Raw genomic sequence first — 11,438 nt, forward strand, 5'->3', positions numbered from 1 at the left:
CCCCCCGGACCTCACGGTGGCACACGCGGGGCCAACAGGCTGCCTGCCGCATGCGGGCGGCCGGCCGGACACGAGGCAGCTGCGCGGGGCTCCACAGATCTCCCCGCCCTCCATGCGCCCGGCTGCGCGCCCGGGCACGGACAGTGGGCACGGGCGCTCCTGCGTCCGCACACTCCGGGAGCAGGCAAGTGTCACCAGGAGGGTGGCCCGCGCGCGCCCCTCGCCCCCAGGCCCCGGCAATCCCGTCTCTGGCCGGCCCACGGCCGTGGCTGTGACGGGACCGAGGCAGCAGGTTCCGCTGGACCAAGAACACCTCGCGTGCCCCAAAGCTGTCTGAGTCAAAATGTTTATTTATGCTTTTGCCAAACACACCGCTGATTTCCATCTACAATGGCTGGTTTGGGGGACACACAGCAGGCGGACGGAGTGCGGCGCGCGGCGGCTAGCAGGCCCGCTCCAGGAAGGCCTGGCAGCACCGCAGGCACTGCTGGTACACGGTCTCAAAGTCGGACTCGTTCCCCTGAGAGGAGGGAGGAGAAAGAACAGCCTGCGAAACGGAAGTGCCCGCGAGCCCCTCCAGGCGTCGCCCCCCGGCCGGCCTCCCACGGGGCGGTCCCCGCTGTGTCCCGCTCGGGGACGCGAGGCGGTACTTACGTAGTAGGGGTCCTCGATGATGAGCTGTTTCTGAGGGTCATAGCTCCCGAGCAGTTCGATTTTGGCTTTGCTGTTTTTAACTTGATTACTCTTCCTGGTCAAATCTCTGTAAAATTGGAACATGAACTGAGCTTTGGGGTCCCTGGCTGGCGGTGACACGGGTCTCTGCCAGGGTTTTGTGAAACGTCCCCATGCGGACGCGGCAGACCCGTCTGGCCTCAGGCAGCGGTTTGTCAGTCGTGACAGCCGCACGTGCCACCGACTGTTTCACACAAAATAGGCACCTGGAAGTCAGAAGAGTCACGTGTTCTCCACGACCCACACGCTGAGACAACCAACCACACCCCCTGTTTCGGAGCGCAAACAGAGACGGCGGACGGGAGCACAAGAGGCCGCGCGAGCCCCGTTCCGAGGGCTCCGGCCCCTGAGGGGTTGGGTCCCCGTGTCCCCACCGGGGCCTCAGCCTGCACCCCAGCTGGGGACAGCCCTCTCTCAACACCTTCCTGCCCACTGTCACGCTGCCACCGGAGGAAGGCCGGGCTCCGCTCGGCTCCTTCTTAACACATCCCAGCTGAGCACGGGGCAGGCCTGGGGCTGCTGGGGAGGGGGTGAGGCGGGGTGCACTGCAGCCCACAGGACGCGCCCCCAAGCGACCGGGGCTCCAGCAGGAGAGCCAGGCCGCAGCCGCGGGGCCGAGCGGGACGGCACAGAGCAGGCGGGGCCCGCGCGCGCCTGGGCACCCGGGGCCGCCACCACCATAGCGCGGCCGCCACTTCTGGCGGACGCCCTCGCCCCCGGCTGGTCTTGGTTTTTCATTTCACTTGATTACGGCAACGAACGATCCAAACGGAGTAGACAGTTTTCTGTCAGTACTAGTTTTGGGCGGGGGGGGGGGGGGGGGGCCATAGGAAAAGGAGACATAAGATGAAGAACAAGAAACCACCACCCAGTCCGAGTCGCTCCAGCTGCAGCGCAGGCGCCGCCTGCAGGAAGCCGCCCCCCGGCCCCGAGGCTCTTCAGCTCCCGGTGCCCTCGCCAAGCGCGGGGCTGGACAGGTGCGCCCGGGAGACAATGAATTCTAGGTCTCTCCCCGCGTTCCTTGCTGTTCTAAGCGCACCGGTTCTGTGCGCTGCGGCCCTCGCTATCTACCGAAACGGTGAGATCACAAAGAAGCCCCTGGCACCGCCGCCTGCTTGGCCGGCCGCTGGGCGGAGCGCCGAGCAGAAGCTCCCTCCGCGCGGGCGGTTACCTCAGGTTGCTCTCGTCCATGCACAGCATGTAGTCGAACGTGGCGAAGTCTTCTTTGGTCACCTGGAATCAAGCAAGAAGTCAAAAACCAGCATTGACATTCATACCAATCAAGCCAAGAGAATATACAGCAGTTAAAAGAGGAAAAAGGAAGAAAGGCTATTTTAGAACCTGTTGCTCAAAAATTAAATTCAGGGTACTTTAAAATGAAAAGAGAGTTAACCTATTTCCTAAAATTGCATTGCAAAGGAATTTTTATAAAATCCCTGGAGTAAACATAGAATAGTATAATATGTAGACTCAAGTTTATACTTTATCTTCCATTTCTTAGGAACAATGTAAAATTCAGTAAACATGCTAAAATGTCACACACAAGTGAAAATGAAAACACAATGACCCAAAACCTACGGGACACAGAGAAAGCAACCCTACGAGGAAAAGTCACAGCATTACAGGCCTCCCTCAGGGATGAGAAAAATCCCAAACGCCACTCTGACCCCGCTGCCGAGGGAGCGAGAAAGAACAAAGCCCAGCGTGAGTGGAAGGAAGGAAAGACTAAAAACCAGGGCAGAATCAAGCGAAATAGAGCAAAGATCAATAAAACTAAGAGGCAGCTCTTTGAAAAGAAAAACAAAATTGATAAACCTTTAGCCAAACTGATCAAGAATAAGAGAGAGGACCCAAATATATACAGTCAGAAACGAAAGAGAAGTAACAACTGTATGGAAACCACCTGGAAGACCTGGTCGAGATGGATACATCCCTGGAAACACACCACCTTCCAGAACTGAGTCAGGAAAAAGCAGAAAATCCGGACAGACGGACGACTAGCAACCGGACCGAAGCAGCAGAGACACCCAACACACAGGCCCTGGACCCGATGGCCTCCCAGGCGGGTTTTACCAAACGTTCTGAGAAGAACGTTCATCCTTCTGAACCTGTTCCTCGAATAATTCAAGAGAAGGGAAAGCCATCAACTCATTTAACAAGGTCAGCATCACCCTAATTCCAAAACTAGACAGAAAGATTACAAAAAAGAAAATTACAGGCCAATATCTCTTGGCCTGTATGTTTGCCATGAACATCCATGCAAAAATCCTCAACAAAATATTAGCAAACCAAATCTGGCAATAATTAGTAAGAGCACACACCACAATCAAGCAGGATTCATTCCTGGGACACAAGGCTGGTACCGTATCTGCAAATCAGTCAACGAGGGTCCCCACATAAACACAACAAAGGACAAAAATCACACACCAATGGACGCAGACAAGCCATCTGCCGCTCCCAGCGCCCACGCACGGCAAGAGCCCTCAGGAAAGTGGGGCAACACACAGGACAAACCCACAGCCAACACCGCGCTCCGAGGGCAACAGCGGCCGGCGTTCGCCGTCACGATCCAGAGCGAGGCAGGGAGGCCCGCTCTCGCCTCCCTTACCCGACACCGCACGGCAGGCACGGCCTCGGCCGCCCGGCCCGAGACGGCAGAAAAGGCGCCCCGAGTGGGAAGGGAGTAAAGCTGTCATTATTTGCAGGTTCCATGATACCGTACATAGAGAACCTCAACGACTCCGCCGAAAAAACAACTAGAACTGATCACTGAATTCAAGAAAGTAGCAGGATACAAAATTAATGCTCAGGAATTGGTTGTACTTTTACATATCAATAACAAACTACCAGAAAGACAAATTGAGGGAACAACCCCATTTAAAATGCATACATGATGTGTGTGTGTGTGTGTGTGTGTGTGTGAGAGAGAGAGAGAGAGAGAGAGAGAGAGAGAATGAGAATAAACTTAACCAAGGGGTGAAAGGCCTGTGCTTGGAAAACACAGGCACTGCTGAAAGCGGCTGAAGACACAGCTACATGAAAACGTACACCGTGTTCATGGACTAGGAGAACTAACATTGTTAAAAATCCATCTACAGATTCAATCCCTATCAAAATACCACTGGCATTTTTCACAGAACTGGACAAATAATCCTAATTCTAAAATCAATATGGAACACACAAGATTCCAAAGAGCCACGGCAATCCTGAGGAAGCACAGCGCTGAAGGAATCTCGCTACCCGACATCAAACTAGACGTGAGCCCGCAGTAACCAAAACAGACTGGTCCTGGCGTAAGAAAGACACACCAATCAACAGCACAGAACAGAGAGCCCAGAAACGCACCCTCGCCTGCGGGGCCAGTCAGTGTCTGACGAGCAAGCACGGGAAGACCCTCCGTAAATGGCGCCGGGACATCAGGAGCCAGACACACGCAAAACGGCGGGAACAGGCCACCTTCTCGTTCCATCCACAAGAACGCGCTCAGACGGACCGAAGACGTAAACGTCAGGCAGGCGAAATCACGAAAGTCCTACAAGCAGCGGAGGCTGGAGCTCCTGGGTATCGTCTCAGCAGCGTTTTTTTGGGTTTGTCTCCCAGGGCGAAGACAACAACATACAAAGTAAACGGACGGGACAACCTCCAAGAGAAGCTTTCGCGCCACAAGGGAAACCACCAACTGAACGGGAAGATGCCGGCACCGGACACATCCAGTAAGGTCGATATCCAAGGCACAGAAGGAACACACAGCCCAACATCGAAGCAACACACAGTCCCGCAAAACCCCGCGTGAGGCGCGCGGCCTCCCTGGACACAACCCCGTGTGCTGCGGGGCGTGTGTCCGATGGTGCCGCACGCCAAACATCTCAGCCGCCGCGCCCCCAGCTGGACCCTGGAACAGGGACCGCGGCGCAGCTGTGAGGCGACGCGACCTGGCCGGGACGCAAGGGACCCCACACGGCAGGGCTGGGAAGGAGCGGCAGGGGTGCGGTGGGGCGGGCGGCCCCCCCCACGGCGGCCCCTGGAGGGGAGCTGTGTGCCGGCCACGCCGCCGAAGGTCCCACGCCCACACCGCCTGTCTGTGCACACGTCAGAGACGTTTACTGAGCAGGGGAAGGAATGTGGAATAAAGTAAACATCTCCCCAGAACGACCCGGATGTGAGATTTTCACTCACTGGAGAGCACCGACTGCGCTCATCACAAAGAACACAGCACCCTGAGTGCATGCTAGTTACTAAACCCAAGTGGGAAGCACTGGGAAAAGGAACATTTTGAGAAACAGAGTGCAACAGTTACCACACGCAGTGTGGCAACGATCAAACAGAAAACCTGCAGATGTCGGCAAGGTTCTGAAATTAAAGATCTGATGTGCTATTGCTTTATAAAACATACTGTACTAGTACTTTGAAGCTTAAAAAAAATTGAGAAATTATTCTTAAAAGCAACAGGAAAAGAAAAAGACATAAAACCAGATTACATGGAAATACTACTTCTGAAACTGGTAATGACCAGTGTTCTTAAAAAAAAAAGTTTCTAGCTTTGATGTTTCATGGCATGTGTATTTAAAATACGTTCTTTGTATCCATTTCTAGTACATAATAATATATGAAAAACCATCGCGCTTGGTGAAAAACAGAAAATAAGAAAACATGACTTCTCAGAATTCTAAAGAACTCAAAATACTGATACATCTACATTCTTTAAAAAATAGAGGGAGAACTGGCAAGGTGCCAGAAGCCTGCCCAGATGAGAAAGGACAACCGACACAATGTTCAGTCTTCTGTCCGAGGGAGACTGGGCTGAAAAGGGTCTGGCCTCCAGCAGGCGGCTGACGTAGCAAGTTGTCAATAGGCAGAGTTGAGAACAGTCAGAAACTAGAAGTTCCCAGACCTCAGGAAAGTTATCGCAGCGAAAAATAATGTCCCACTGATTTCTGAGACATCGTTAATGTATCAGAAGTGCTTCTAAGATAGTTTTGTTTTGTGAATTTTCTGGTTCACACTCTGATGTTTTTATGAAAATAAAGTGATGATCAAATCCCAGCTCCACAATTTGAAGATGGTAACTTCCAAGAAGTCATGTAATTTCTCTCCAGAACTCAGTTTCTTGATCTGCAAAATGGGTTTACCAGCCACTCCCTTCCCTAGCGGCATGAAGTGAAAATGACGGTGCTGGCTGGCAAAGCGATTGGAAAGCTTTTCAAGATCGAGTGTAACAAAGAACAAAGTTCTGATTCAAGCACTAACGCCAAACCACGTCTCCATCCACACGGACCGTCGAGTAACAGGCCCGACGACTGGTTTTCAGAAGCCCCCTCAGGCCTGTCTGATGCCAACCCACAGCCCTGCAAGGCCACGGAGCCTGGACGCTCCCTTAAGCTGGTACAAAAGGAAGTTAGAGTTTAGCCAGATTTTTAAAAAATGCAACAAAGTTGCATAAAAGAATCCCAGTCCCTGCAGAACAGGGCACGAGGCCTTCTAATCAGGGCCCGGCCCGCTGCCTTCAGGAAGGGTCCCCGCAGCTACCGCAGGCCACAGAGCCCGCTCTCCCCGCGGGGCCCCGGGCCACGCTGCTCGGACACGTGCCCCCCGGCCCCTGCCCCCCGGCCTGTCCTTGGAGAGTCGGGCCCTGCAGCCCAGGACGGCGCCCGCCAACCCCAGGTGGCGATCTGAACTGGTTAAAACTGGAACCAAGGCCCTGCGGTGCGCTGGCTTTCCCTCAGGGGGGCGGCAGCCACGGCGCGCCCTCCTGGTCTCCACGGCCCTGCTGGCCGAGCTCCCGCGGGAACGGCCGCGCTCCTGACGCCCGGCGGCAGCCCTCGGGTGCCGCGGTCTGGCCGCCACGGGGGCTCAGGCGCCTCCACACCGGGCAGCTGCGAGGAGGGGCCTGCGGCTCAGGGGGCCCCGCCCCCCGACTCCGGCGTGACACGCCGCGCGAGCACAGGGGTCAGGAGGGCGATGCCGAGACGCCGCAGCCCGCGGGACCGGAGGCGAGGCCGAAGGGGCAGCCGCGGCGCTCAGGCCCGCCGCGCGCCCACGCGCCCACGGCGCGGCCCCCTCGCGAAGGGGCACTGCGCCGCGGAAGTGACGCGAGGGGTGTTCTACCTGTCTGGCCCTGTGGGCCGTCGCAATGCCGTGATTCCTTAAGCAGCTCACAGCTCTGGGGTCTGGCGACCGGCCCACGTTCCAGCCAGAAACAGCACCACTGTCAATCACCCACTGCAACACAGAACACACGTGAGCGCCTCGCGGTCACGCACGGTACCTGGCGGGCAATGTGACTCATGGGGACACCATGCTTCTTCATGCAGCTCTGCCCCCGGTAGTCGGGAGGGTTTCCTATCTCGTATGTGGAGGTCGCCGCACTGTCTATCCTCCACTGCAGGAGAGAAAGAAACAGGGTTTTCGCCACTTCCTGACACGAAGGTATCCGGACGGGGTTCTGCGACAGCGAAAGGCACTCACCTTATCTGAGGCGTTTTGCTCGCTGACGAGTTTCCTGAAAACCGCCTCTGCGATGGGCGACCGGCAGATGTTGCCTGGAAGGAAGAGCACAGCACGGGGTGGGCACCAGGGGTGCGGGGCACAGGGCCCGCGCCGCCCCCCCCCCCGCCCGCCGGTGCCATGCGCCTGAGGACGCCCCCCCCCCCGCCCCGGAAGCGGCCGCCCAGCCCGCGGGAGGGCCTGCGCGGGGCGGCTGGCCGAGGCCACGGCCCACGCTCTGACTCAAGCGATAAAGACAATGGTGACCACGTCACGGGTGTTCAGGCTGCTATCGGTGACCCCAACGTAGGCCCCGAAATCAATGACCTGGGTTGGAGCCAGACCATTTTTTTTTTAAACCTCACCTGAGGACGTTTTTTTCATTGCTTTGAGAGAGGAAGGGAAAGAACCATCAGCGTGAGAGCAGCCCCGGCTGGTTGTCTCCCACACGTGCCTGGACCTGGGGAGTGTCCGCGGCCTGACCAGGGATGGAACCCACAGCCCTTCCATTACAGGATGACACTGCAACCGACTGAGCCACACCGGCCAGGGCTGCAACCAGCCAATGTTTTTATTATTTTGTAAAGAGATTTTACTTATTTATGTTTAGAGAAAGGGGAAGCGGGGAAGACCGAGAGGGAGAGAAACATCAGTGTGTGGTTGCCTCTTGAGCACCCCCTACTGGGGACCTGGCCTGCAACCCAGGCATGTGCTTCAGACTGGGACTCAAACCGGCCACCCTTTGGTTCACAAGCCGGCACTCAATCCACTGAGCCGCACCAGCCAGGGCCCGTAACCAACCAATTTTAAAATGAAATACAATAACATTAAAAACAACGTATTTTCAAGTATACTGCATGTGATGAAGACTACTACTATTTCATAAAAAGCACACCAACGTATTTAGGCCGAAGAGTAGTCAGCACAAACTCTTCCCGCACAGTCTGCCTGAAGTCCTGGCTCAGATGCTGTGGCCCAGGAGACGGCCTCCATCCCCGGCGCGGCCTCCAGACCACCACGCAGGGACCCCCAGGGCCGCCCTCACCTCAGAGCAGCTGGCTACAAGTTCGTGTGTCCCACAGGCCCAGCAGACTCACAGCATCGGGAGAATGCTGTACTTATGACTGCAGTTTTATCGTAACAAAACAACACAACGCAGAGCCAGCCAGGGCAAGAGAGTAGACAACAGAGCCTGGAAGAGCCCCCAACAGAGGGTGCTCTGCTGCCTGGGGACATGCCACCCTCCTGCACAAGCAATGACACTCAGAGCTCAGGATGCTCCCAGGGGCCCTGAGGCTGGGGGAGGGGCTTGGTCTCCCTAAGTGGGCCTGACTGGCTAGATGAGGAGCCTGGGCCGGACTCCGCCCGTGGCGCCCCAGGGCTGGGTGGCACCGGCCCTCGCAGGCCGGGCCCTCCCAGGAGAACAAGACACTCCTCCTGGAGCGCAGACAACAGCCAGACCTTTCGTCAGCTGGGGCCGAACTCCTCACTACACTGGAGAAAGAGGGACAAAAGACAGAAAATCTCTCAATTATCTCTACAGTGTGCTCAGCAATGTACTTAAGGGAGATAGGGAGTTAGCTATAACAAAGACAGGAAAATAAATGCCGACAAATAGGAGCACATAACAATATTCTAAAAAGCACAAACAACATAACAAAACCATTGGTTATCAGGAAACAAGGGAGGAGGAGGAGGGTGGATCTTCAGAGGATGAAGTAGACCTTCACAAGCGCAGGCTCAGAAAGGGCCCGAGTCAGGGCGGCCAGGAGGGAGCCCATGAGGCTGCCCAGGGCACAGAGGGGACACCTGCGAGCTGACGGCCTGGGGCGCGGGGACCGGGAACTGCCGCCCGGGCGAGAGCTCCTCCCGGAGCCATGGTGGGAGAGACCCAAGGACTGAGGGAGCAACAAGATTACTCCATGGACACGCCACGCACACCCAGTACTTCTGAGCCGAGCGCCGCACCAGGGCACGAAGAGAGACAGCTGTTTAAGACACAAGCCCTTCGCAGAGTCAGGAAACACCCGCGGGGCAGGGAGCTTCAGACGAGCTCGGGACCGAAGGGGGAGGCTGAGTTCCTACAGCGCTGACCCAAGAGGGCACCCAGACCAGGTCAGAACGCGGTGACAGAGGCGAAGAGATGGAAGAGACGCTGTTCGAACAGGCGGCACCAGATGACAGCCTTTCCTGACGTTACAGTCTTCTGGTTCACTATAAACACGCAGAATTAGCCTCTTCTACAGTGTTGTGAAGCATAGCTAACTGCTCCCCGACTTTGCCACGATTGTGTTCCATTTCTACATGAAAACAGGAATTAACCTCAAGTGCCCTCTAGAAGCTAGTTTGTGCTGTGAACTTTTTCCTTTTCACATCTTAATTTTTTATTAATTTTTAAAACAGGTGTCATGATCCCCACTCTTTTAATGATCAAAAGGCTCCCTGTGGATGTGTCATTATTTTACTTATCATCATAGACCCTGGGAGTACTTTTAACAGCAATCACTTTTCGAAATTAAGATAACAGCTATTATTTTGGCACTCTAGAATAATAGATGCTTAATATCTCAGCATCTAAAAATATAATAAAAAGACTCATGCCTTTACAAATATTTATGGTTAACTGTAAAACAACTGCTAAGTTTTCCCCCAAAACAAAAACATGGATGATTTACTGCCTAAAGTTAAGACAAATTAATCCACATTTTCTACAGATGGTTATATTTACAGCAAGAAGGTATGTGTATAGGTGCAGGTGGAAAAAAAAAATGAGGGCCAGAAAGATTAGAAGGCCCATTGCCTAAAAGATCAGCAGATAAAGGCTGCGGTAAGATTATCTCACAAAAACATAAACACTTACAATCTTGGGAAAATAAAGAGCACAGGTCAGTGAAAAACATTCAACACCGTATCCCCTAGTCTGAAAAAGGTCCACACAAACGCTCTGAAGCATCACAGGGCTCCCTCTGTCCTGCAGGCACCAGGGGCCGGCATCCCAGCCCCTCGCCACCGAGCACCCTCACCCCCAATCCGCTGGGGCCCCGCCCGGCTCGGCTAATCTCCACGCAGCAGCCGTGGGAATCTGCGGCCTCAGCCAACCTGTCCTCCTTCGACCCTGAGACAAGGGTCCAAGAACGTGGCCCGCGGATCACCACCTCTGCGTACAGCCCACAGAGCTAATGCTAGGTTTCACATTTTTGAATAAACAAGGAAAGAAAAACCCCCCTCAAAAACAGAATATTATTTTGCGACATGAAAAAGTTATATAGCATTCAAATTCCGGTGTCCATAAATAAAGATCTGCCGTGACAGCCAAGCTTAACCTTTCTGTGCTAGGGCCTGCAAAGCACAAAATGCTTATTCCCTGGCCTTTTACGGGAAGTTCGCAGACCTCTGGCCCCGAGCGCCCGCGGGGACCTGGAATGAACGCCCCTCCCCCCGCGCACTGAGAGCGGGACCTCCGGGAGCACTGAGAAAAGTCGCCCCAGCTATCTTCCAGCGCTCAGGTCCTGGCGAAGGCTGCTTACGCAGAGACCTGGAGAATTCGGCCTCCCGGTTTGGCTTTTACAACCCCAATATCCAAAACCCTCGCGGCCCATCTGCCTTTAGCTCAGATTCACACAAGCGCCGGGGCACCTGAACGCGCCGGCAAAGCTGTCACGGGGTTGAGGACACAGGAGACCTCTCGGCAGCTTCAGGTCCCCAACGCAGGGCTGGAGAGATTCCCGCAGCTGCGCTGGAAAGGCCCCCAGCCCGTAGCGCTGCGCGCGGAGGGGGCCGCCGCGCCCAGCGGACCGCGTCAGGGCGCGGCGTAGGGTGGGATCCCGAGCATCCCAGCCCACCCTCGGGGCCGCGTTCCCACTGAGCGGCGCAGCCCGGGACGCACGGGGCCCACCCCAACCCCCTGGGAAATCAGTGCGGGGCTAGATCAGCGCGACTCACCCAAACACACGAACAGCACAGACTTCGACACCGGCTCGGCCATCTTCCCACGGAAACACGGAGGCGCCCACTGACCGCGTCGGAGCGTCTCTGGCGCAGCACATGCGCACTCTGAGCGGCCCGCCCCGCGCGCCTGAGCAGTCCGACTTTAGGGCCGGCCCGGGGCAGTAGGCGGGCCTCGCGCCTGCGCAGTCAGGCACAAGCGGCGCGCGGGAGGCGGGGCCGAGAGTCGCGTGGAGAGTGGGGGCGGGGCCTGGGGAAGGGGCGGGGCGGGGCGGGGC

General features: G+C 55.9%; 1 protein-coding gene across 2 annotated transcripts; it reads right to left on the bottom strand.

Moving 5' to 3' along the window:
* Positions 1-211: 211 nt before the first annotated feature.
* Positions 212-11,273, bottom strand: ACP1 (acid phosphatase 1). 2 transcript variants are annotated; one of them, XM_054570057.1, is made up of 6 exons: positions 11,158-11,261; positions 7,198-7,271; positions 6,838-6,951; positions 1,904-1,965; positions 655-760; positions 212-520 (listed from the first exon to the last, which is right to left on the bottom strand). In XM_054570057.1, the coding sequence occupies exons 1-6, from the start codon at positions 11,198-11,200 to the stop codon at positions 443-445; spliced, it is 477 nt and encodes a 158-aa protein (XP_054426032.1). In that variant the 5' UTR covers positions 11,201-11,261; the 3' UTR covers positions 212-442. The 2 variants fall into 2 exon arrangements, with proteins under 2 accessions (XP_054426032.1, XP_054426042.1); XM_054570067.1 differs by lacking the exon at positions 6,838-6,951 and adding an exon at positions 6,998-7,111 and having other exon boundaries at positions 227-520; positions 11,158-11,273.
* Between the last annotated feature and the right edge of the window lie 165 nt (positions 11,274-11,438).

The sequence above is a fragment of the Pteronotus mesoamericanus genome, unplaced genomic scaffold (assembly GCF_021234165.1).
Source record: "Pteronotus mesoamericanus isolate MK-2021 breed Mesoamerican mustached bat unplaced genomic scaffold, CSHL_Meso_final contig_101, whole genome shotgun sequence".
Taxonomy (NCBI): domain Eukaryota; kingdom Metazoa; phylum Chordata; class Mammalia; order Chiroptera; family Mormoopidae; genus Pteronotus; species Pteronotus mesoamericanus.